Source organism: Coptis chinensis, chromosome 1, assembly GCF_015680905.1.
Source record: "Coptis chinensis isolate HL-2020 chromosome 1, ASM1568090v1, whole genome shotgun sequence".
NCBI lineage: Eukaryota > Viridiplantae > Streptophyta > Magnoliopsida > Ranunculales > Ranunculaceae > Coptis > Coptis chinensis.
Genome location: NC_141456.1, coordinates 4,304,638 through 4,331,447, shown reverse-complemented (window position 1 = coordinate 4,331,447; position 26,810 = coordinate 4,304,638). Strand labels below are relative to the sequence as shown.

Below are 26,810 nucleotides of genomic sequence, written 5' to 3'. Positions count from 1 at the left end.
GCAACTTCGATGTCCTCCATATTAGAGTTTTAATATAATAGAACAACCAGTGTTTCTCTTATAACAGTTTCTTAATACGCAAGAGAAAACCTAGGCAACTTACAAATAACCCATAAGACCACAATCAACTAAGTTAACTCATTGGAGCTTTTCCGGAGATACGTGTGGTTGTTGATTTGTATACCATAGGTGTTGCTTGAAAACTATTCGTGGTATTCATCAGCTTCCACTGCATTGTCTGATTTGTATACCATAGGTGTTGCTTGAAAACTATTCGTGGTATTCATCAGCTTCCACTGCATTGTCTTCACAGAGTACACGAAAATTCTCTGACCATAGACATCTGTTCTATCATCAGGAAAAGTAATTACTTCTCCGTCATTCAAACTCCCCAAAACAACTAAATTAACATAGGGTGGGACTCTATTGTTAATATTTGCAGGCAATTTGCAAATTTTGAATTGTTTTACCCATTCTCCTTCATTAACATCCTTCAAACTCCAAACATCAAATTGATCGTAACGAGTACCACGTATGAAGGACAAGGAACCTGCAATCTCAGTGAGATCGACACCATTGTCGTTGCTATAACAAGTGGGTAGGGACAACAATTTGATTGTTGTCTCGTTACCGACATCAAAGCATATTATCTTCCCTGAACCAACAAGAATATACAGGACTCCACTAACCGATATGCTTTCATAGTAACTTATGTACTGCAATGCTGACTTAAAAGCTGGTTCTTCAATCCGTCTGTATGAATCACTTAAACCATTAACACCCAAGGTTTGTATGTGAAACACTGGATGATGGTTCGCGTAATCATAGTATAACTCTACTACTTTGTACTTCTCAGTAGAAGGAACATACACTAAATCATACCGCACTTCTACACCAGAGTGAAGTTCATGATTACATGGTCGAAGTGCTACGGTTTCGTTTGTCATAGGATTTGTGACATACATGTTCTTAGAAGTTGAATCTAGACACAAAAGTAAACCATTACAACTGCACACGACACGAGAATTTTCTGGAAGTGTGATTAATTCCAGTTCCTTATTAGCTTCCATGGCATTCAAGTTAATGAACATCAATTTCACAATTCCACCCGTGGTGACTTGTTGAAGAATACCATCTTTGGTTTGATGAAGGAGGTGAGTTTTGATGAAAACTGAACTTGAGATCATGTTAAACCAATTCTTACATTCGTATTTGAAAGTAGTTTCAAGTATATCACCTGGGATTCTACTGAATATATCGAAAATCACATCGTCGTTGAGATTAGACATAATCCTCTTCTTTTCTTTATCAATATGATTTGGACAGGCCGGAAAAATGGAAAATCTCATAGGAACAAGTAAGAAACAAAAAACACCCTCTTCGTGTGGGGAAGCCGAGTGTGTTAGGTATAATATACCTAAGGGATCAACTACCTAATCTGGAATTTGGTATTTGAAGTATCGCGAAATGCCACGGTACCTTGTGATATATGCTAAAATCTGAAGAAATTTTTTATGGTACGTTTACAAGTGTGTTAGTTTGGGTATATTCTCAGTTCATGGAATCGGTATATATCAAAATATGCTGAGATTTTACAAGTCTGACGGCGGTCTATAATGAAACCGGGACAACTTGGCCAAAAGCTGGTTGAGTCTTAACTTCCGGGCATATAACAACCTGGTGTAATGGTGTATGCGATGTTATTGCGTGGTAGCGGAGTGGGTATGTTTTCATGAGTGATTTGTGATTGCAAAGATTGTTGTAGCTTAGTATTTCTGCAGTCAGGAACCTCCTTGACTCCCCTTCAATAATCATACTATTAGTCTATTAAGGAGGCGTGCAACTCATTGCAGTTTAATGAATCTTAGTGGATACTACAGATGAGGGAGAGTGACAGACGAACAGAATAAATTAAATAGCTAAGATTATCTTAAACGAAAGTTAACATCATAAAGAGAAAATCTACTGTGCGCAGGAGAGAGAGTGGTGTAGTCAGTGGAAGCCACTCATCACAGCAAAAGGTGCGTGTACTCTAGAACTGCTAATAACATAATATTTCCTCTGTAAAGAAAATTGATCGCGACTCAATTCATAAACAAATGTTAAGGGTCATATAGACAAACATCTCACGCAAGAGATATATATGTAAAGTGAAGCCTTGGTTCTTAAGATCGTCTACATAAAGAAAAACTACATAGTTATCTGGTAAATGGAAGTTGTAGGACTTTTGCCAATGTTTTCTTGGATTTCTATGTTGTTCTTGTTAGTGATCCTGGTAGGTTTCTGGTCTTTCACCTACATCTTATACTTTATGCAATCAAAACACAAAAATAATGCAGGCCAATTGCCCCCAGGTCCCCTAGGACTACCAATTATTGGTCACCTTCATATGTTGGGCGATCTTCCTCATCACTCTCTTAACAAATTGTCACAAAAATACGGTCCTATTATGCAGTTAAGACTAGGACTTGTCCCGACGGTGGTTGTCTCAACGAGTGAAGCGGCTGAGTTGTTCCTCAAAACACATGACATAAACTTTGCAAGTAGACCGAAGATTCTAGCTTCAGAATACTTATTATATGGAAGCCGAGAAGTGGTTTTTTCTGAATATGGACCTTACTGGCGTAGTCTACGCAAATTATGCACCATACATCTTCTTAGTATCTCAAAGATTGAATCTTTTAGGCTTTTGAGAAAAGAGGAAGTAAGGAATTTCATAAAGAGAGTAGGAGCAGCTGAGGGTGAAGTTGTGAATATTAGTACAGAAGTGCGAACCGTGATTGAGAAAATTAGTTATGGAATGATATTTGGTAGTGTATACAAAGAAAGGTTCGACTTCAGACCATGTATACAAGAGGCATTGTTGTTGATTGGAGCTATCAACATAGCTGATTTTATCCCATTTATGAGGGCGTTTGATCTTCAGGTACTATTTTATTTGTAGCAAAGTTTTGTTATTCCCATAAATAAGTTACGAGTACAAGTTTTGATAGACTCATCCCTATCGATCACTACCATAATTGGTATGTGCAGGTTTACTTTCTTTCTTGTGATGATTCTCTGTTTCCAAACACTAATTGCAATATATTGTGTTTAGGGATTGACACGCCGCATGAAGGACGCTAACAAAACCATGGACAACTTCCTAGAGAAGATCATTGATGAACATGAACAAGGTACTACTGGCGAGCAAGAGCATCATAAGGACTTCATTGCTATACTGTTGTCCTTGATGAAATCCGATGATGGATATGAAGTGAAGCTTGATAGGACCAACATCAAAGCAATAATAGTGGACATGCTGGCAGCTGCAATGGATACATCAGCTACAACAATTGACTGGGCCTTAGCAGAACTCCTACGGCATCCACACATAATGGAGAAGGTTCAAGATGAGCTGGTTAATGTAGTTGGGTTGGATCGTATGGTCGAAGAGACTGATTTGGAAAAATTGGCTTACCTCAACATTGTTGTGAAGGAAGTCACGAGGCTTCATCCAGTTGCACCACTGCTAGTCCCACGCGAATCCATAGAAGATATCTCAATAAAAGGATTCCACATACCAAAGAAGTCACGGATCATTATAAATGCATACGCAATTGGACGAGATCCCAATATGTGGACTGATGCAGAAGAATTCTACCCAGAGAGGTTCATCAACACCGATATAGATGTTCGAGGAAGTGATATGCAACTTATACCATTCGGATCAGGTCGCAGAAAGTGCCCAGGGATTGAAATGGGTCTAAAAGCAGTTCAACTTGTACTTGCTCAGTTTGTGCATTGCTTCGATTTGGAGCTTCCACATGGAATGTCACCTAAGGATATTGACATGAAGGAGAGCTTTGGCATAGTAGTGCCACGGGTCAATCCACTGCTTGTTGTTCCTACTTATCGGCTGCACGTAAAAAGTATTTAAGAGTTCTTTCTTAAATAAAGGGATGGGATTTCGTCAATCTACAGTTACTTGGGCAAAATATTGTCTCAACTACGAAAGTGTTCTGTTATATATTCTTGATAAGTAGCCTAGACTACAGGTATATGGTACTGTATGAATGTTAAAGTTCTTCAGCTTTAAATATTTATACAGAGTACTTGTTCAGTTGTTGTTCTATCTCTCCTCCATCTTACAAAATCTAGCTCAAACCCAAACTGATCAAAATTTCGGTCAATATCAAAATAGCTAAGATTATCTTAAAGTCATCAAAGGCTAGTCCAATCTTCGAAGGACTAATTAGAACCCATTAGGTCAGGCATGAAGGAAAATTAACATAAGAGAAAATCTACTGTGTGCAGGAGAGAGAGTGGTGTAGTCAATCGAGACCACTCATCACAGCAAAAGGTGTGTGTGCATTGCATCACAAAATATTGTGCAAGGGCTCATATGCATGTGTACCGGTGCAACAAAAGTACTCGAACTGCTATTAACATAATCTTTCCTCTGTAAAGAAAATTGCTCGCGTAGTCGACTAGATTTTTTAGTTTCCTAAATTATCCTCATTGCTATTTTCTATTTACGGCCTCGTATACTGGGTCGGTCAACTGGATTTTTTAGTTTTCTAAATTATCCTCATTGTTATTTTCTATTTACGGCCTCCTATGCTAGGTCTAAGATGTAAATTCTGGTATTTAAAAGGGGTATAAATATCATTAAAATGTAATTCTTTAAGTCAACAATTTCTACTGGCTTTATGAAATATGGATAGTACACACGCAGAGCGTGTACGTATGCTAGTATAATGTAAAACAAGTTATAGTATATTTTGTCTTATATATTGTAGATGTAGTATTTGTTCGACTGAACTCGGTTATATTGAGCTGCCTACGTATCGAGTTCTTTAGTGAACTCGAATCAAATCGGACGTAGTTCAAGCTTTTGATTGGTTGATTGGATGGAAGATGGAGATAGCTGATCGAGAAGATAGAGAATTGGCCTCCCTTGAGAAAGGAGAAGACGCCTCCTTTCATAGGCGTACGTAGATCCCCCTTTTGCGCTGTCTTGATGATTGTTTTTACTCATCCCGTTATGAAGTAATGATCTCTTATTAATGATGTTGTTGACTAGCTTGCAGCGGTTACATTTTCTAGGTCATTTGGACGATCTGACCTTAGGTCGTATGCAAGATCTGCTTGTAGTATGGACACGTGGTCTGCCACGAGTGTTTGAGAGTGGAGGGTACTGACACAACCCCCTTTCTTTATATCATTGTTTGTAGAATAGTGGTGTAAAGAAAGATAATAAAGGAGACCACGTGTCTTACTTGATTGAAAATTGAGATTGTTGCGAATTGAATTTTCTGTGTTTGTAGGCTGGATGTCGTTTGTTACTTAGAGCTTTTTTGTGAGTTGATGTGGTAGGTCCTAAGTCGTAGTGCGCAAATCATAGCTCGTAGTGCGTAGATCGTAAATCGTATGTCGTAGTGCGTAAATCGTAGTTCGTAGATTGGATTTGACTGATAATTAGCCTTTGAGTGGTAATTACAGTTGAATCAAACTTAACCATATCAGAGGCCTTAAGTTGATTTGTAGTCCTTTTGGGGGTACCGTGGATTGGATTTGACTGATAATTAGTCTTTGAGTGGTAATTACAGTTGAATCAAGTTTAACCCTGACGTTGGTGTTAAGTTGATTTGTACGCCTTTTGGGGGCATTTTTGTTGATAGTTAGCCTTTGGGGGCGACACTATGGTTGATAGCTAGCCTTTTGGAAGCGTCACTATGGTTATTAGTCTTGAATTGACTGTATATTGCTAGGCCCAGTTTTGGAGCGTTGAGCAACCAGGTCAAAGATGGTTGTAGCTAGCCCCTAGTTCGTAATAGAAGCATCCCTTTGTGGGTGTTAATGTTGTTTAGCCCCAGTGTTGGAGCTTGATTGACATGTTTAGATGACAATAATTTGTCATAGTTCGGAGATGGCTATGGCTAGCCCCTCAGCTTGATTGGCTTGCAATAAACTGCAAGGGAGTGAACTTCCATTTTGCAATTTGAGTGACTCACTGGTTTGTAGTATATGCAAACTGTCGAGGAGGGAACTACATGCTTTGAATTGTTATATCTGATTCGGGAACACTTAAATGTTTCTCGGTTTGGAATTGTTGATTTCTTAATTCGACAAAATATTGCTTCCCTTTGTTTTGTTATTTCAATTGATGATGTGTACCTGAGATTCTACTGGCAACCTTTTGTGTGTGGTATAACTCCATAACGAGCGAGCTTTTTAGATTGATTGACATCATCGACGCGAGCTTTGCGGTGTGGTCAGTCTGGGACGACTTGGAATATTGATATTCGTTCAAGCTCCAGTAAACTGATGACAACCTGTGTACAAGATGAACTTACAGTGATTGTGTTCGAGTTAAACTGATAGTTGGAATATTGGTTGCTTCTTCCAGGTTGTAGACCTGCTCTGACCTGACTTGAGGATGACTTGATCTAAAGATGACCTGACCTGAGGATAACCTGAGATGAGGACGACCTGATCAGAGGATGAGCTTATATGAGGATGAGCTGATCTAAGGATGACCTGATCTGAGGACGACCTGACTTGAGGATGAGCTGATCTGAGGATGACCTAAGCTAAAGATGACCTGATCAGAGGATGATCGAGCTGATCAGAGGATGACCTGATCTGGGGGCGACTTGACTTGAGGATGAGCTGATCTGAGCACGACCTGACTTGAAGATGAGTTGATCTGAGGATGACCTGACTTGATGATACGCTGATCTGATGGACGACCTGGCTGGATGAGTGATGCAGGAGGATCTGAGTCAGATGATGCTGAGTTGTCAGATTGCACATTGATAGTACTAAAGTATCATGAGTTGGCGGATAAGCGCAAAGATGGTATGTCACACCCCGAATTTCGACAGAATTCGGAAAAACATTATTTGTTCCCGACTCTTCGATCTCCGAGGTGTGACGCACTCTCCCCTTCCAAAAACCCATAAACAGTTTAAACTAATATGCGGATAATTAAAACCAATAAAAATTTTAACTTAAACAAGAGTCCTCTTCATTATAAAAATTAACAAATGAAAATACAAATAACATTATCTCAACTGAAAATCTATATCACCTCAAAGGAAAACAAAGCCTATCTTAAAAACGCCTGGGTTAACGCAAAAACCACGAAAAGAACCAATCTTCTTCAACACTAAACCCGTCAAGACTTATCAACTATGTTCATTTATCGAACACACCCGATAAGCAAACATGCAATCGGTAAATTGACATTATAAAAATCTTTGGTGTAGTAGCTTTTAAAATACAACATATACTTATACATATACATACATAATCCATAAGGCGGTTAGTTCCTTCCCCGAAGCGCCTTAACTCCCAACAACTAATAATGAAATTCTTAACTACAATAAATAAGGCGGTAGTTCCTCCATCGAGGCTCTTTTAACTTCCTACTAACCACACAACAAACCATACACATAATAAAAGGCATTTAGTTCCACTTTTTTTACTCATCTTTTTAGGTTTTAACTAAACTATAACCCCAAGATATAGAATCATCTATCTAAAGATAGATCATTAACCAACATATTACCATAATTATATTAATTAAGGCTTTTTTTTGTGTGTCCCTAAAATCACGTCAGATATCTATGTCTTACCTAGTTTCCCGCTACCACAATCGCTACCCAACGCCCGAACATGTACATCCACATGCCTCCCTTTACATAATGTACCACCACTCCGCGTAACTACTCCCCGGCGGGATGCCGCGACACTAGGTAACCCTCACACGAAAAGCCATTATGTAAGTAATGCTACTATTCTAAGATAAAATATCGCTGCGTCTGGATTATATTTGGCGAACGGAATAATCAAGCCACTATTTAAATTTACGCCGTAAGGGCCATTCAGTTTTGCATCAAACGCCATAAGGGCCAATCACATTACTTACGCTAGAAGTGGTCATTCAGATTCACCGAACGCCGGAAGGGGCCAATCAAATCACATACCACACGGGGGCAAATCACATGAGTCATTGGTAGTCGGGTTCTAGATTTTTCGCTTCGTAATTTATTCGGATGTCATACATTTATGACTCATAAAAATTACATTATATCACGTCTTGGTCAATTACCTTATCAGACTACGTCACAATATTTAAATATCTCAATATATCTCATAATCATTTTCATTCTTTCATGCGGATAATATATTATCAAGACTACAATCACAATCCGTGGAAAATATCCACAAATACTCTACTCAAGATCTCATAGATAAAATAATGGATTGTTTATACATTTATTTCTCCAAACTATTCAGATTTAATATATATATCCCAACATATTATATAACGTCACAATATCAACGTCAAATCTTAATTAGATAATGACCACCAAATTTATACAAGCTTCCACAAAGATTTTAAGATTTGATTTGTCCATACAATTTCAACATAAAATGTAAAGACAATTAAACAATCAAAAGTCCACAATCAAAGCCCAATATTTATAATGCTTTTACACACTACTTCGCCAAATCTTAATTAGATAATTGACAAACCAAAAAGTTATATAATTTTCAACAATATTTTATTACTATATTTGTCCATATTCTTAAATATGTAAAAATGGAAAAAGTCAATATTCCATGGTCAATCGGTCAAAATCAATGGTCAACGGTCAAAGTCAACGGCCAACACATCATTGTCAAAGTCAAAGTCAAAGTCAACATATCATGGTCAAAGTCAAATTGTCGTTTTAATATTCAAAAGTTCAGGTCATAAACCAGTTGCTCAGCTAAAGGTCAATGTGGGTATGGCTCATAGCTCATTAACCATGGTAATGGACCGGACCTAACCCCATGAAGCCCAAACCTTAAGAACCCAAAAGTCTAAAACCAACTTATTATTCAACCTGACCCAATTGGGGACATAAGGACCAGCCTACATAAATTAAAAACCGGCCCAAAGAAAACTAATTGGAAAAGGCCCAAACAAAACAAATGAAACTGGCCCATAGAACTTAATCTAGAACTGGCCCAAACAAAACTTAATTAAACTGGTCCAAAATACAAAACAAATAGAAAAGGGCCCAAACAAAACACTCTAAACTATGTAAGGCCCAACTACTTAAATTAGATTTCGGCCCAGCAAGAAATAGAACCGGCCCAACCTAAATATAAAGTTTTTGGCCCAACCAATTTAAACTTGCTAAGGCCCAAGAACTGAAACCGACCCAGGCCCAAGCCCAAACCGATCAACAGTTCTTCTTCCTCACCAATTCTCTCCTCCACCAGCCACCACCACTTCGGCCACCGCCCCTCACTTCATCACATCGGTTTTAACCCAAATCCAAAACCAAACAACATTAACAAAGGTAACAACCTCAAATGCTTAAATCTAAACTTCACCAAAACTAGATCTGGAAGGAATTTCGGCCTCCATTAATGGCTTCCCCAAGCTTTAACAGCTGCCCCCTCACTCTACAACACTACCCCACTTCAACCCATTATCAATCACCCAATAAAACTAACCAAAACAGTTCGAATAGTTTACTGGAGGATGGGCGTGCCGCCATTAACAACGGTTCCAGCTTTCTCCAAGCTCCAACAGCCCACCCAACTCTCCAAATCATCAATCAATCCTCATAGCCCATCCAGAACAACACTATAACCCACCAAAAACAAACAACAACAATTTAAAGCAGTACCAACTCGAGCTGGCGCCTCCATTACCGCCTGTCGACGTTTCAAGCTTCCAACAGTACCCAAAAATCAATCCCGACGTCCCACCCTTAATCAACCAACGAGATCTAGTGTCTAACAGTTCTCAACAATTTAAAAATGCATAAAAATCAACCCTCATTATCACAGTAAGGACGTTTTTACAGGGAGGAGGTTTGGGGGCTCGCGCCTCCCTCTACAACCACCTACGGGTGTTAACAGTCCTAACCAATCGCATAAGTTTTAAACATTTACTGAAGAATAATTGTTGAACAGGACAGAGAAGAAAAAACTAAATGAACGAAAACATGTTTCTACAGTAAAGCTACTTGTGTGTATAAACGAGAAAAAATGAAAACTAACTACTCACTGTAATAAACAGCTCGATGAAATTCCTCCGAGTCCGAGTCGTCGCGCCCACGCTTCTAAACAAACGGTTTTAGCTCGCTTTCTACTTTTATTATTTTTTTTGTTCTAAGGTAACCTTATTCGATGTGTTTTATATCTTGGATCGGTCCCAAACACGTTCTCAATATCTGCACTTGGGCGTAAATCGGCCCACATATCCCAATCCAATCCAGCAAATTTTTAAATAAATAATTTAATTAATAAATTAATAACTAAATACGTATTTTAAATACGGGCGTTACATGGTAAGTAATTGTGAGCTTTAGTTAATTGGAGTAAGTTTGGATGCGTTTTGGTATTTTGGCTACAGTTGTCAGAATCACGCGTGTGACCCCAATTCGGAAAAATCTCGGCGGCGCGCACGTTGTCACCACTTAGCTCTGCTAGTGGCGGCCATTTTTGAGGTCAAAATCCACTGTTTTCTCTTGCAAATTCACCTTTTTCTATTTTTGTCCGACCTGAGCTGATGATGCGCTGATCTGATGGACGACCTGGCTAAGGACGACCTAGAGGAGGACGACCTAGCTGAGGACGACATGACTGATGACGACCTAGCTGATGGACAACCTGGCGGATGTCTTTGCATGAGATCTGGCTAAGGTTTTGATATGGCTCTGTGATGAGTTTTGCTGGTGTGCGCTTCTCCTCATTGATATAGGTCCATAGATTAACATGCTCTGAAATTTCTGTTTGAGATTATTGGTTGAACCAACACCTTAGTTGACCTGGTAAGGAGGCGACCTGTAAGCTGGATTCCTGGATTTGTATTGTCACCGATTCGCCGTAAATGAACGTGTGATATGGTGGTAGTTGCAACCCACGGGTCGGTACTGGATCGACTGCAAGTGATCTGTAAGAAGTATATCTTGCAACATAGAAGTGTGCACAGATTATCCGAACTGATCCAAAGATTAAAGATTAGTATAAATGAATGATAGTTGAATGTAGACTTATCTATTAGAACGCTGACTTTTCACTTGCCGCCATTGATAATTAACACCAGCGTCATGGAAACTTCAATGACGTGTTTGTCGTAAAAGAATCTTGGAGAGTTTTCATTTGATCGGCTAAAGCTTTGAGTTGTTCTTCGGTTTTACCAAGTTTCGTGGGCTTGAGAAAATGGTTTGAATGCTTTTTCTCAAGAAGACGAACCAGCAGACGGCGCCAATGCAGAGGTAGTATTTGTTCGTTCAACTTCGGTTATGTCGAATCGTCTCACCATGATCGAGTTCTTTAGTGAACTCCTACACGATCGAAGTTCTTTAGTAAACTCGAATCAAGTCGGACGTAGTTCAAGCTTTTGATTGGTTGATTGGATGGGAGATGGAGATAGCTGATTGAGAAGATGGAGAATTGGCCTCCCTTGAGAATGGAGAAGACGCCTCCTTTTATAGGCGTAGATCCCCTTTTGCGCTGTCTTGATGATTATTTTTACTCCTTCCGTTACGAAGTAATGATATCTCATTAATGATGTTGTTGACTAGCTTGCAGTAGTTACGTTTCCTAGGTCGTTTAGACGATCTGACCTTAGATCGTATGTTGTAGTCTGGACACGTGATCTGCCATGTTTGAGAGTGGAGGGCACCGACATATACTATTTTGTCTCAATGTAAAACAACACACTCAAACGGGCTTCATCTACTTGTCTTGCACGGAGGAGTCAAAATCATGTTAAAATTCATATGGTGTTAATATTCTCGCCCCTCAAGTTGATAACCTCCCCCCCCAAAAGCTAAAATACCAATTATACCCACAATATTCTTCTTCTCCTTCAACATTAAAAATTAACGTCATTTCCAACTCCGTATTGTATTGTCTCCATTTGTAGGTATTGGCTAGTTGTTGCAACTAGCTACTCAAACTTAAACAAAATTGTCTCTCACTCCGAATGTAATCTACAGAGGTTATCATGTAGGGATGTAGAGTTGGTTATGGGCAAGACCAATCACAATCTAACAAAGCTAAATCAACAAAATATACACTTTTTTCTCCCAGTAATCAGTTGTGACATGATAAATGAAGAATTTGATCAAGTAAATGTATAACTTAATGTCTGAATCATTGGTTTATATTGTTTAAGAAAGAAGCCTCAATTTCCCAAATTTTAACAACAAAGTAGTTGGTTTGGATAGTGATAGGTTGAATAACAAATTAAAGAATAAATTTGCCTTAGGAAAACACAGTTACTAGAATTGTAATAGTTCGAAACCAATTGTGGTCAGCTTGCCTGAGTTGGTCGGAGAAGTGATTAGATGAGTAATTATTCTTTATTAGAGATCACTACAGTAATTTTTGGAGCTCTTGGAGAGTTCGATGTCAAGTGGGGTTCAAGAGAAGAGAAGCAACAAAATTCATTATTCCAACTAGGTGCTCTACTTAAGAAACTGACAGAATATCAAAAGTGAAAGAAGATGAGATGCGGCTGGTTTCAGTGGTATTGAATAGAGGGGCATAATGAGCTTATAGATTTGGGCGGGCAGAATATTAGCCACCCAATTCATAAGTCATATTGACAAACATCTCACGCAAGAGATATATATGTAAAGAGAAGCCTTGGTTCTTAAGATCGTCTACATAAAGAAAAACTACATAGTTATCTGGTAAATGGAAGTTGTAGGACTTTTGCCAATGTTTTCTTGGGTTTCTATGTCGTTCTTGTTAGTGATCCTTGTAGGTTTCTGGTCTTTCACCTACATCTTATACTTTATGCAATCAAAACACAAAAATGATACAGGCCAATTGCCCCCAGGTCCCCTAGGACTACCAATTATCGGTCACCTTCATATGTTGGGCGATCTTCCTCATCACTCTCTTAACAAATTGTCACAAAAATACGGTCCAATTATGCAGTTAAGACTAGGACTTGTCCCGACGGTGGTTGTCTCAACGAGTGAAGCGGCTGAGTTGTTCCTCAAAACACATGACATAAACTTTGCAAGTAGACCGAAGATTCTAGCTTCAGAATACTTATCATATGGAAGCCGAGGAGTGGCTTTTTCTGAATATGGACCTTACTGGCGTAGTCTACGCAAATTATGCACCATACATCTTCTTAGTATCCAAAAGATTGAATCTTTTAGGCCTTTGAGAAAAGAGGAAGTAAGGAATTTCATAAAGAGAGTAGGAGCAGCTGAGGGTGAAGTTGTGAATATTAGTACGGAAGTGCGAACCGTGATTGAGAAAATTAGTTATGGAATGATATTTGGTAGTGTATACAAAGAAAGGTTCGACTTTAGACCATGTATACAAGAGGCATTGTTGCTGGTGGGAGCTATCAACATAGCTGATTTTATCCCATTTATGAGGGCCTTTGATCTTCAGGTACTATTTTATTAGTAGCAAAGTTTTGTTATTCCCATAAATAAGTTACGAGTACAAGTTTTGATTGACTCCTCCCCATCGATCACTACCATAATTGGTATGTGGGTTTACTTTTTTTCTTGTGATGATTCTCTGTTTCCGAACACTAATTGCAATATATTGTGTTTAGGGATTGACACGCCGCATGAAGGACGCTAACAAAACCATGGACAACTTCCTAGAGAAGATCATTGATGAACATGAACAAGGTACTACTGGCGAGCAAGAGCATCATAAGGACTTCATTGCTATACTGTTGTCCTTGATGAAATCCGATGATGGATATGAAGTGAAGCTTGATAGGACCAACATCAAAGCAATAATAGTGGACATGCTGGCAGCTGCAATGGATACATCAGCTACAACAATTGACTGGGCCTTAGCAGAACTCCTACGGCATCCACACATAATGGAGAAGGTTCAAGATGAGCTGGTTAATGTAGTTGGGTTGGATCGTTTGGTCGAAGAGACTGATTTGGAAAAATTGGCTTACCTCAACATTATTGTGAAAGAAGTCATGAGGCTTCATCCAGTTGCACCATTGCTAGCCCCACACGAATCCATAGAAGATATCTCAATAAAAGGATTCCACATACCAAAGAAGTCGCGGATCATTATAAATGCATACGCAATTGGACGAGATCCCAATATGTGGACTGATGCAGAAGAATTCTACCCAGAGAGGTTCATCAACACCGATATCGATGTTCGAGGAAGTGATATGCAACTTATACCATTCGGATCAGGTCGCAGAAAGTGCCCAGGAATTGAAACGGGTCTAAAAGCAGTTCAACTTGTACTTGCTCAATTTGTGCATTGCTTCAATTTGGAGCTTCCACATGGAATGTCACCTAAGGATATTGACATGAAGGAGAGCTTTGGCTTAGTAGTGCCAAGGATCAATCCACTGCTTGTTGTTCCTACTTATCGGCTGCAAGTAAAAAGTATTTAAGAGTTCTTTCTTAAATAAAGGGATGGGATTTCGTCAATCTACAGTTACTTGGGCAAAATATTGTCTCAACTACGAAAGTGTTCTGTTATATATTCTTGATAAGTAGCCTAGACTACAGGTATATGGTACTGTATGAATGTTAAAGTTCTTCAGCTTTAAATATATAAACAGAGTACTTGTTCAGTTGTTGTTCTATATCTCCTCCATCTTACAAAATCTAGCTCAAACCCAAACTGATCAAAATTTCGGTCAATATCAAAACTTACAAGTTACAGCCAACTTACAAGCCGAGTTCTGTTAAACCAGTAGATAAACTTTCAACTGTTCCATCTGGCTCGGGTTCCTCGTTACTTCCCTCTCTTTCAAAAGTCTTTGCTGACCCTTTCAAATTTCAAAAGTCTCTCTCTTCTCCTTCTTTTGATCTCACACAAACAGAGAGAGAGAGAGATATGGATTCTACTTCTACCCCACAGCTACAAGGAGTAGTAATAATAACACTACCACCAGCAGATAACCCCTCAAAAGGCAAAACCATAACTTCAATCTTCACTCTCTCTAATCCAAACACCCCATCACCTCTCTCAATACCCCAACAACAACAACCTCCACAACACCATCAAACCTTCTCCTTCAAATCCTTCTTCAATACACCAAGAAAAGCATTGGGTCTTCTTTCTCTCTCACTTCTAGCCATTCTATTATTTACTTTTTTCTCTTCTTCCAATACCCTTTACGAGTTACGCAATTCTAATAACGAAGATGATGATCAAAAGATTGATTCTTTTGTTTTTAAACTGTATCCGAAAATGAGTGTGAGTGAAAAGGTTGGAAAAGATGTTGAGTTTAAATTAGGGAGAGTTGTGCAGAGAGATGTGGTGGAGAATGGGATGATGTTGAATGATGGTGTGGGTACTAAGGAGATTAGCAAGAGGGGTTCTTTGATCTCTTCTTCTGCTTTGAGTGCTGATTCATCTACTGTTTTTCCTGTCAAGGGGAATGTATATCCTTCTGGGTATGTTTTCGTTTTTGATATACTTTGTGTGATTCGTTCATTTGAATTGAGAATTTTGTTTTGCGTAAATGATGATAATTGTTAGTGGTATATCTACATTGAGTAAATTTAAAGTTCCAATAACTTACTGAAGATTATGTTTCTTGGACTTCTACAGACTGTACTATGTATCTATTCTTGTTGGAAATCCTCCAAGGCCTTATCATCTTGACATGGACACTGGAAGTGACTTAACTTGGATTCAATGTGACGCTCCGTGCACCAGCTGTGCAAAGGTACTTTATCAGTTTTGTTATTAATCAAGCTTTTCAACAAAAGATGTGTTTAGGTTTAGTGTCAGTCAAATGAAGTGATGAACATGTGTTCTATACACCAAATGATCAGTAAATTGCCGTATTGCAGATTGCACAAGTCTTTTTGTATAAATGTATATTTTGAATGAACGTATATGTCTCTAGTTTCTCTTAATGTATTATCTTTGATGCTCCCATTCTGAATATTGTACAATCCTTTGTCTAATTTATCAAATCCTAGTATTGTAAGTAACTGACCAGTATAACTAATGTAGGGACCACATCCTCTATACAAGCCCACTAAAAAGGGGATTGTCACTTCAAAGGATTCGCTATGTAAAGAGCTGGATAGTAATCAAAAGCACGGCTATTGTGAGTCTTGCCAACAATGCGACTATGAGATAGAGTATGCAGATCATAGCTCGTCCATGGGTATTCTCGCTAGGGATGAGCTTCAGCTAATGATCGCAAATGGAACATTGTCAAAGCCAAAGTTTGTTTTCGGGTATGGACCATAATAAAGTGTCCGTCTTATACCTTCGGTGCCAAGTTTCTTTTGTTTCACATCTCATAAAATATTTTTTAAGCTGTAACTTTGTAATGTTTCTTTAGGTGTGCTTATGATCAACAAGGCCAATTATCAGTCTCTCCTGCTAGGACAGATGGAATTCTTGGACTTAATGGAGCTAAAATTGGCCTTCCTTCTCAATTGGCTAGTCAAGGGATTATTCGCAATGTGGTAGGACATTGTATTGCCCGTGATGAAGATAATAATGGATATATGTTCCTTGGCGATGATTTCTTACCTCAATGGGGCATGACATGGGTACCCATGCTGAGCAGCACTGACATGTGGGTTTTTCGTTCTTTGTTTTAAACTTTTCTTTTTGATTTTTGTTAGTTAAAGCACTTTTAGGTTTTGCGTCTTGTCATACATAATTAAGGATTGGCACAACTACGTTTCAGGATGTGAAAAAACACCACCTAGCACATGATGTACACAGACCCCTACGTAAAAGAAGCTTAAAAGTTAAAACAAATTTTCGAATTTAGCTTCTTACAGTGGCTTCCCCTTAATGGCATTGACAAAACAAACTTAAAACATCTTCTGTTTTGATTTGTCTTTAATTGCTTTCACTGTGCTCTTGTATGATCTGGTTAGATCTTGTGACATAAAACAGAATTACTTGGTCTTTTCATTATCTTTATGTTTTTGTATTCAGTTGTGTTCTTGTTTATTTCTCTCAGAAAGGCATACCATGCAAAGATTTTGAGAGTGAGTTATGGAAGTGAACAGCTCAATTTAGGCAGGATCGACAACAATGCCCAACGAGTAATTTTTGACACTGGAAGTTCCTACACGTATTTCACTCAAGAAGCATATTCTGGTTTCGTTGCTTCTGTAAGTATTTCTATCTTACAGTTTATAAAAGATAATTAGATAAGGCTCATTGTTATCTATTATTAACCAAGTCAGAATTTCCACTACTGCAGCTTGAAGGTTCTTTACCTGATGGGCTCGTTCAAGATGAATCAGATACCACGTTGCCACTGTGTTGGCGAGCTGAGTTCCCAATCAGGTATCCAGTATAGTAGTAATTCTTTACTATTGCAGTGAATCCTTAACAATATGTTGATAACAACTAATTAAATGTCTACCAAACTAATTAAATCCTTTTTACATGTTTGTTTCAGACTTGGTAGGATAATACAAAACTCATAATCTCGTCTTTAAATTTATTTGAACCTTTTACCTTCTGCAACAATTCTTGAAGAATATATCACATTTCCAGGTCTGTTAAAGATGTGAAGGCGTTCTTTAAACCCTTGTCCCTTCACTTTGGGAGCAAGTGGTTGATCATGTCTACAAAGCTTTTGATTCCCCCAGAAGGTTACCTAATTACAAGTGTAAGGACTCCTGACTCTAAGTATACTTCGTGGAAACAAGTTTGTCCAATCTCTTGTACTATGGAAATGATCTTGCTAACTGACTAAGTGACTACATTAAACTGCAGAATAAAGGCAATGTGTGCTTAGGAATTCTTGATGGCAGCGACATTCATGATGGGTCCACAATCATACTTGGAGGTATATTCTGATCTAACATGTCGAGAGTTAGAGGTTAATCAGGTTATTGTTGGTTTTCTTAGTTTCTTAAGGAAGTATCTTTACTTGCTGAACCACCCAAGATTTGATATATTGCAGTCCTTTTCCTGTTCAACTTTCCAAGTTCTACCTGCTGTTTTTGATATCTGCTTTAAGTACCAACATCAATCAATATTTCTCTTGCAGATGTCTCACTACGTGGACAACTGATCGCTTACGATAACATTAACCAGAAAATTGGGTGGATGCAATCTAATTGCGCAAAGCCCCAACGATATGAGAGCTTACCCTTCTTCTTCTGAGCTGTCTGTATATGTGAGAAATGTAAAAGCAATTGACGCCGATGGCAGTTTGAAAGATGTCCACTAATATTTGATTCAAACCACTGTTTTGTATTTGCTCTGGTTGCTGTGTTCGTGTACATAATAAATAGCAATTCAGTGTTTTCATATATAAATAATATAAATAGCTTTTTTTTGTGTGTACTCTTTATGATAATTATATTTTTCCCCATTCCTCTATTTTACTATGAAATGCTAACTTCATCTGGCGCAGAATTTAAAAAAAAAATAAAAAATAAAAAATAAAAAAATCGGAATAGTAAAATTTCGAACAGACGATAATTACTGATATCAATGGCATATCGCAAATCCGTATATCAATTCGGCGGCATGTTTGACTAAATTTTTTAAAATTTTAGGGAAAGGAAACAAAATAACAAAAAAAAACAGAACCGAAAGAGAACCAGGGGAGAAAGGAGGCGCCCCCTTCTTCATCTTCTTCATTTGTCTTCATCACTTCTCCTCATCTCCAATTTCAGGTAAGGACGTTTTTCTTTTCTCTCTATTTTCCATTGCTTTTTTTGTTTTGTTTTATTATTATGACCGAAATTACAATCAAATCAATCTTTTTTTTTTAGCATTCCGATAAGAAGTAAGTATAAACATCGCTACAGAATTCAGTATTCTAAACCAGTATGCTCTTGTAGGCACTGTTAGACAGCCAACATATACTTTGTTTGTAAATTGCATTAGTAGTTTTTCTGTTGCTTGTTTTCATGCTAGATGTAATAAGCGACTTAAGAGTTGAAGTTGCAATTATATTGATTTAATGAGGTTAATTCTGTATGCCCTTACGTAAATATGCATGTTTTTTTAATCTTAACTATCACAAAATGGATGACAATTAAATTCTGCCATTTGGGCTTACACTTTTTTGTGGTAATTAACTTATTAATTTGACTGATTTAAGATTTATTTGCAATTGCCCCAACAATGCGGATGGATTAAGTAGACTAGTTCTATTATCGGAAAAAAAAAAAGTAGACTATTCGCATCAACAAGAAACTGACGAATACTCACCAACTTATTCCAATCATATTGTGAAGACTAGTATTTGGTTGGTTATACTTCTATAGTATTTTGCCATTGACAGGCGATTTAAGGAATTCCGTGGGAAATTCGTTAAATTTGTAAAAAAAAAAAGTGGTAGATAGCACCTATTTCTAACATGTGAGCCATGATATTAAGTGAGTCGATGATGTCTGTTAGGTAATATGATGTCTGTTTCCAACTTTCTTTTCCTTTCCACAGTTTTTTTATAAACAAATAGGATTATTCATTTCCCTAGTTTTACTTTCCTTTCCACAGTTTACCAAACAGACACAATTTTAAAATTGTTTCCATTCCTTTTCTTTCCATAGTGGACCACTCTCATTATTTACTTTCATTTCCATTAATTAAAATTTAACAAACAGGCCCTAATTATTGACTGCAAATACCCCCTTGGACAGCTCAATTCCATATTTCGGTCTAAAAAAATTACTACAGCAAGCAATGGAAAACAATACCCGGTTCTTAATAGTGTATGCATCTCAAACTGGAAACGCCTTTAGACGCCAAGTTTGGAGCGTGCCAAGCATGGAGGCTTAGGGGCTGTCCAGCTGCAGTAGTCCTTTCAATGGATGATTTCCACGTGGTATAAATTCTTCATTTTTGTATACTATACATTTTATTTTATGTTACTCAATTGGTTCTCATCTCATTACATGTTTGTTGTTGTTGTTACAGACTACTTTGCCGAATAAGGAAGCTGTTGTTTTTGTTGTTTCTACGACGGGGCAGGGGGATATACCAGATTCCATGAAGGTTGGTTTTTTATTATTCTATATATAATTGGTCTCTAAGGCAGTGTTGGTTTTACTTTATTTGGTGATAATGCAGGTATTTTGGAGGTTTCTGCTGCAGAAAAATCTTAGTCAGAATTGGTTGAAAGGAGTCCGCTATGCAGTGTTTGGGTTGGGAGACTCTGGTTACCAAAAATTTAATGTAAATTGTTTTCACGTCTCTATCTTATCTGTTGTTATAGATGAGATAGATGCATAATAATGTGTGCATATGCTGTATGGAACTTTTGGCTGCAGTTTGCAGCAAAGAAACTGGACAAAAGACTTTCAGATCTTGGAGGAACACCAATAATTGAAAGAGGTCTGGGAGATGATCAGCACCCTTTAGGGTATGGCTTTACTTTTTTTTATTTACTTTTTCGCTTTTTGACATAATAATTATCTATCCCACTTACATCAGATATCTGAATTTTATTACCTCCGACACATTGCTGATGTAGAATAATAGAGACATTATCTCTTCGATGTTAATGTTGTCTGACATAACCTTTTGCTTACTGGAAAATAGTTTTTTCTTAAATTGGGATTGAACGTATTGGGTTCCCTAGGTATGAAGGTGCTCTGGATCCCTGGTTGTCATCTTTATGGAGAATTTTAAATCAAATGAGTCCAAGAGTGTTCGTAAGAGGAATTGCAGATGTAGATTCTGCTACGGAGACTTTAGGTCACCCCAAATTTCAAGTCATATACCATGAAGCTGACAATATGCTGCCAAACTCTTCATCTGCCTCAGGTTCTCATCTTATTCAAAGCTACTTGATGGTTGTTGCAGTAAATGCCTTAAAATTTAATATGTCATCGTTTTGAAAGTTATGGAATTTAGCTTAATGAAAGTGAAAGCCAAACCACAAGATATGTTTGACAATGGTTTGCAATACAAGTTATTTTAAGGAATGGCGATTATTAACAAGATAATGGTTTTTGTTTGTATCAGATTTGGAGTGTGTTGGGTTGCAGATTGAGAGAGCTCGTTTCATGTCCCCTGCAAAATTTGGCCGTGATAAACTTAGGCCTCACTGCTTTTTACAAATGGTATAGGTAACGTTCTCCCTCATCATTCACATGCCTAGTTGTAAACTTGTTGCTGTCAAATTTGATAACATATATTCACATGAATCATGAAAATATATATTTTGTAAGCCAAATGCAACCCTCCTTGGCTATGGGCTGGGGATACAAGTTTTGAGTTCTGTAGATGCGGATTAAATTGCTATGCGTAGCTCCAATAGGAACTTTATTTTCATTCAGCTTTAGGCTGATATTTGACTCGATGATAGGCACACCTCAATCTGAAGATCTCAAAGCATACATTCCTTGTACTAGCTAAAAGGGGACCTTTTTCAGGTTTTTTCTGTTTGGTGTGTATGTGGATGGGAGAGGTGACAATATGGCAGATCCTATCAGATTGTTTGTATTTTGTATTTTAGTTTTAAGACCAGTAAGATTTTCAAAATTGTGGAGGACTGAGTTTTTTTGCTAGCAAGCCTGTTCACCAGTAGCATTATTACAGTATTACTAATATGTGGCTGTGGCAATTGTGCTAAGTGCAAACATGCTATCTACTACAATTATTGAATTAGCAATGAAAATCCAATCCAATTGTGTCCAGCCTACAGCTTTTCCTAATACCTTGACCAGTGTTTCTTTGGGCTCTCTTTCCCTTTAGACCTGGACAGAAGAAGAGATCATATTCCTTAATGCAACCTACCTTCTACTTTTATCAGCTTTCCTTTGACATGATTAAATTACTGGCTGCTGGTGGATTTACTAGGATGTGCTTATTTAATTCATAGCTTAAGTATGTTGCTGCTGTGATAAGCATTCTGTTCCATGCCTTACTCTAGATTTGTTTTAGAAGCGAGCTTTTTCGTTGTTATGCATTAAGATGATGTACCACTTATCATCATTGTGAGGGTTTTCTTAACCTTTTTCATTGCTACTCTCAATTTGAATTGTAGATAAAAAATCAGCTATTGACAAGAGTTGAATGTGGAAAAGATGTGTGCCACATTGAATTTGAAGCTCTCTCCCCAGTAAGTTCCAAACTTGATTTTCTATAAGAACTGGAAGTCATGAAGTACAAGTTTGACTACTGAATAACTTCATTATAACATACTCGGCTTCAATGCATATGCTACCTCATTTCTCTTTTAGTTTGTGAAACTATGTTCCTGTTTTCAGGGTATTAGATATCAAGTGGGAAATGCTCTTGAGGTTCTCCCTAGTCAAGATCCCTCTGCGGTGGAAGCTTTCATACAGCGATGTAATCTGAATCCCGACTCATACATCACTGTATGTATTGTGTTTTGCGACTATTGGTTTTTATGGAAACGGTCTCTTTGTGTTGATTTTCTTTTGCCTTTGAGTGCTTCTCTATGACATCTCTTAGATTATCAGTCCCTTAAATTTTAGCAGAATTGAAATTACCTCGTTAAAAAGTCAGATGAGGTCTCATACAAACCATTAACACAATCTACAATGCCAAATTTTATCTCGTCTTTAAAAGTGGTTGGGTACTTGATGTATCTTGTTGGCGGAAGTTTCAACAATGGATAAACATCAATTGAGTTTAATCAAATAAACACCTAAATCTAGGGTTTAAACCTTCAAACATGAAGAACAATTCTCAAAGAATTAATATTCCATAATAACCATCTAGCAATGAAGGCCTAGATGTTTTTATATAAGAAAACAACTACTAAACCTAATTGCTAATTGGAAACTAAATAGGAAACCATCTAATTCTTATTTCTAATTGAATTAGGAAACCAAACAAAATAGAAACTACTAATTAATTAATAATCCATGCTCATGCATCAATCTCTCCGGCTTGAAAGAAACTCGTCCTTGAGTTTGGAGTTATAAAAATCCATCAACACACAAAAGCTCTTCATAGTCGTATACGTCACCTTCGTTGGGTTGCAGAAAATTCGACCTCGAATGTTGCCCAAATATCGGCTCAAACAAATAACATGGCACCAAAATGCTGCTAGTACTCTTGTCAAAAAACACAACGGATATTGAAAGTCACGGAAGAGACATTGAACTGCTTTGTAGGGGCAAGCAAAATCCTCCTCGAAATTGGATATATATGGATTCACATAATCTGTAGAAAGTTTAAGTAACTCAATACAATTCCCATATCTTGGAGATGACGGAAGTGGGGTATTAAAGTTGACACTCAAATTAGCAATTTGAAAATCAATCCCATCTAGGTCTTCTTTCTGAAATTCTTGGCCTTCAAGAGTGTCAACCTAAACTGACAAGTAAGAAGGGGATGAAGTGTTCCAATGATGGACTAAGGCACCTAGCTGTTGTATTGGTAATTTTTGAACGTCTTCTTGATGGTTGTGACACTCGTCAAATTCAGCTAGTGTGGTGGGCTGGTCCCATAGATTTGGAGAAAGAGGCAGTGGGCAGGTTGTGCGAGAGGCTTTTCGGAACAAAAGATGTTGACGTTGTCACTCTCTTTCATAGTCAGGTGGTGGAGGAACTTCCCAAGCAGGATCAGAACGACTTCTTTTTCTTTCTTTAGATGATTTACCGAGTTGATCAGGAGAAGAAGATTGGGGAGTTTGCCTAACCAACAAAAGTGATTTTTTTTTTGTGGTGGTGGTAGTAACAATTTTTAAGAGGGGAAACACCATCCCTCTTTGTTTGGTCGGAATCGAATCGAATCGAATCGAATCATACATCGATTCGTGGGAGGAAAATTCGCATCCTTCTCTGACTTGAATTTTCGTCGCAAACTAACAACCAGTGATGGAGAAACTTCCCAAGCAGGATCAGTACTACTCTCTATCTTCTAATTACTACTGTAAACTGCTCAAAACTTTCATGTTTTTTAAATCCCGTTTTGTATGAATGTTGTTTTACCTATTTATGACTTATTTGCTTCAGTATCCAGGCTTGGTGCTTAACTGGTGCATATATTCTTGCCTTTCTTGAATGACTGTTTTCTGTATCAGTGTTTTTGTGATTAAAAACTGATAATGTGTTTGTGTTTAGGTTCTACCAAAGCGTGTTGAGATTGAGAGTCCTGACTTTCCTTCAAATGCATTGAGAGGTCCAGTCAAATTGAGATCTTTTGTTGAACTGACAATGGATATAGCATCAGCTTCCCCTCGACGTTATTTTTTCGAGGCAAGAATTTAGTATATTCAAAAGATTTATTTAATTGTGTGATTTTTTAAGTGAAGTAAACTTTGCCTGTGGTTGTGAACATCCTCTCTTGCTTTATTCTTAAATCAGTTACTCAAGTAGATGTTACCATGTCTGATACCTTCCTGGATTATTCGTAACTCCACTTCCATATTGAACTGTGTATTTTACATCTATTTTCAACACTACATTGAACAGGAAAGCAAGTGTAAAGTAAAAGAGGACACACTTAATTCACATAAAAAAACAGATGCCTGTATGGGATGTATAGATACTCTTCTGTTAAACATTTCCTTTTCCTTTTGTGTGTTTGTGTGTTGGGTGTGTATGTCATGTCAAGAAAAAATAGCATTAACACGTAAAATTGACTTCAGATGGAATTGAATGAAGAAAAAAAAACTGATTAGAATAGTTTTACATTATTGCATCGTTTTGGATTTAGATGAATGTTTAGGTGTCCATGTGGACATTGGTAGACAAGAAAATCTATGAATGTTAAAAAATAGTCAAAGACTCAAAGTTGTTATGATGTTTTAAGTCTATCCTTTTAAAGAAGTTGAATTTTTTCTTTTCCTTACAATATCGTTTCTCACTTCTAATGTTGAAGGCAAATAGCCTCTGTGCTTTTGTTTTTCAACTTCCTTAATAACAAGACGAGCTCATCTTCAGGTTATGAGGTTTTTTGCTACTGCTGAACATGAAAAGGAAAGGCTGCAGTATTTTGCTTCGCCTGAAGGAAGAAATGATCTATACCAGTACAACCAGAAGGAACGAAGAACTGTTCTTGAGGTGAACTGATTGTGCTTTTCAAGTAGAATGCATTCTTCCCATATCGTAACTCATGGAAAAAAATTAATTTTTAGCACTTAAATTAATTCAAAACTTAAAAAATTTGATACTCTGAAGTATATTGGTGTGGATGATCTATGGCAGTATATCTGATTTGTGATGGGGAAAATTTTCAAATAAGTGCAAAACCCTTCAAAATATATTCTACTGGTTGCATTTGTCGTTTTAACCCAAACTCTGTTCTAACTTAACTGTCTAGGTTCATTTTTTATTTGTTTTCTACACTCATCAGTGGAACATAAGATTGCTTTTTAGTTTCTCAGAAATTAATTTAGTTTGTGATGCAGGTATTGGAGGACTTCCCCTCTGTGCAATTGCCTTTTGAATGGCTAGTGCAACTGGTTCCTCCACTAAAAACAAGAGCATTCTCCATTTCATCCTCTCCTCTAGCTCATCCAAAGCAAGTCCACCTGACTGTGAGTGTAGTGTCTTGGAAGACGCCTTACAAGAGAAATCGGTCTGGTCTCTGTTCAACATGGTTAGCTGGGCTTGGTCCTGAAGAAAGTATGCATAAATAATGATAAACTTCTTGTGTTCTTTCTAGTGCAACATTGTGCATATCTTTTATCCTGACATGATCTGTGTTATTTTGTAGGAATAAGTATTCCCGTATGGTTTAGCCGAGGCTCTCTTCCTCCTCCATCACCAACACTTCCCCTCGTACTTGTTGGACCCGGAACTGGATGTGCCCCTTTTCGCGCATTTGTAGCAGAGAGAGCGTCACAAAGTACTTCTGAGGCAACAGCTCCAATTCTTTTCTTCTTTGGCTGTAGAAACGAGGAGAATGATTTTCTGTATAGAGATTTTTGGTTATCTCATGCAGAGTCTGGTGGAGTACTTTCAGAAGAAAAGGGTGGAGGCTTCTTTGTTGCTTTCTCGAGAGACCAGCCAAAGAAGCTTTATGTTCAGCATAAGATGGAGGAAGAAAGCCAACGGATTTGGAGTTTGTTAAGCTCTGGGGCCGCTGTATATATTGCAGGGTCTTCAACCAAAATGCCTACAGATGTTATGTCGTGCATTGAAAGAATAGTTGCAAAAGAAGGTGTGGTTCCTAAGGATTCAGCTGTTAGGTGGCTGAGAGCACTGGAAAAGGCTGGTAAGTACCATGTGGAAGCCTGGTCTTGAGATCGTTGCATGGTTCAATCAGGAGTCATTTCTATCTTAAACAAAGAGAATCAAAACCATCTTGGCAGAGAATATAAGTTATGACCACTTGCTTAAGTTTTAATCCTGAACTTGTATTTCTTGAGAGGTCCAATTTCGTCTGTGTGAAATCAAATAATATACCTCTAGGCCAAGTAAGATGTTTTGTAACTGTCACAGATTATTTGTTATTTAATCACACCATTTTTGTGTTAGTCCTGCTTCCTTGTAACTCGATGCATGGTCACAGTTTTAGAATCCTGCAAGTTTTTTTTTCTCAAGATTATTTGGCACAAAAATATAAACAGTGGGAGCAGTCGGGCATTTTGCACCAAACTCACTTTGAAAGTAAAGTAGTCTAGTGCTACCAAACGGATTGAACCCTGCAAAATGCCAACATCTGGATTCTGACAAATCCTTCTAATTAATAACAACGGTACAAGTACAAGGCGGCAGCACCTATGAAATGGTACCTCTGTCAACAGATGCTGGTGACATTGACAATGGGATAAGTTCTTTAGTATTTCTCAAAACTCCTAAATTTCTTAGTACGAGTAAAAGAACATCCTTGAGACCATCCATCCATTCAGTAGATCCTCCTGGAGCACTCAGTTCCGTTGTTTGACTTGTTTCTGCCAGTTTGAAATATAAGAC

General features: G+C 37.8%; 5 protein-coding genes across 5 annotated transcripts; 4 read left to right on the top strand and 1 right to left on the bottom strand.

The window, feature by feature from the left end:
* Positions 1-203: 203 nt before the first annotated feature.
* On the bottom strand, positions 204-1,289 carry LOC147521469 (F-box protein At1g30790-like). Its single transcript, XM_086565757.1, has one exon. The coding sequence runs from the start codon at positions 1,287-1,289 to the stop codon at positions 204-206; it is 1,086 nt and encodes a 361-aa protein (XP_086421883.1).
* An 842-nt stretch (positions 1,290-2,131) lies between these two features.
* LOC147521468 (cytochrome P450 71AU50-like) lies at positions 2,132-4,102 on the top strand. Its single transcript, XM_086568394.1, has 2 exons — positions 2,132-2,926; positions 3,098-4,102. The coding sequence occupies exons 1-2, from the start codon at positions 2,210-2,212 to the stop codon at positions 3,917-3,919; spliced, it is 1,539 nt and encodes a 512-aa protein (XP_086424520.1). The 5' UTR covers positions 2,132-2,209; the 3' UTR covers positions 3,920-4,102.
* Positions 4,103-12,538: 8,436 nt separating this feature from the next.
* Positions 12,539-14,590, top strand: LOC147521467 (cytochrome P450 71AU50-like). The gene is made up of 2 exons (XM_086568338.1): positions 12,539-13,416; positions 13,586-14,590. Exons 1-2 carry the CDS (start codon positions 12,700-12,702, stop codon positions 14,405-14,407), a joined length of 1,539 nt encoding a protein of 512 aa, XP_086424464.1. The 5' UTR covers positions 12,539-12,699; the 3' UTR covers positions 14,408-14,590.
* On the top strand, positions 14,573-18,303 carry LOC147521466 (Eukaryotic aspartyl protease family protein). Its single transcript, XM_086568297.1, has 9 exons — positions 14,573-15,419; positions 15,577-15,694; positions 15,988-16,217; positions 16,325-16,564; positions 16,961-17,114; positions 17,207-17,292; positions 17,506-17,620; positions 17,728-17,800; positions 18,005-18,303. Exons 1-9 carry the CDS (start codon positions 14,857-14,859, stop codon positions 18,118-18,120), a joined length of 1,695 nt encoding a protein of 564 aa, XP_086424423.1. The 5' UTR covers positions 14,573-14,856; the 3' UTR covers positions 18,121-18,303.
* Positions 18,304-18,568: 265 nt separating this feature from the next.
* Positions 18,569-26,371, top strand: LOC147521465 (NADPH-dependent diflavin oxidoreductase 1-like). The gene is given in 14 exon segments (XM_086568195.1): positions 18,569-18,638; positions 19,648-19,707; positions 19,709-19,795; positions 19,888-19,965; positions 20,041-20,145; positions 20,241-20,332; positions 20,552-20,736; positions 20,938-21,035; positions 21,962-22,036; positions 22,185-22,295; positions 24,012-24,146; positions 24,834-24,953; positions 25,301-25,517; positions 25,609-26,371. Coding segments are annotated over 13 exon segments (1,887 nt in total). The 5' UTR covers positions 18,569-18,638; positions 19,648-19,653; the 3' UTR covers positions 26,139-26,371.
* The last annotated feature ends 439 nt before the right edge of the window (positions 26,372-26,810 follow it).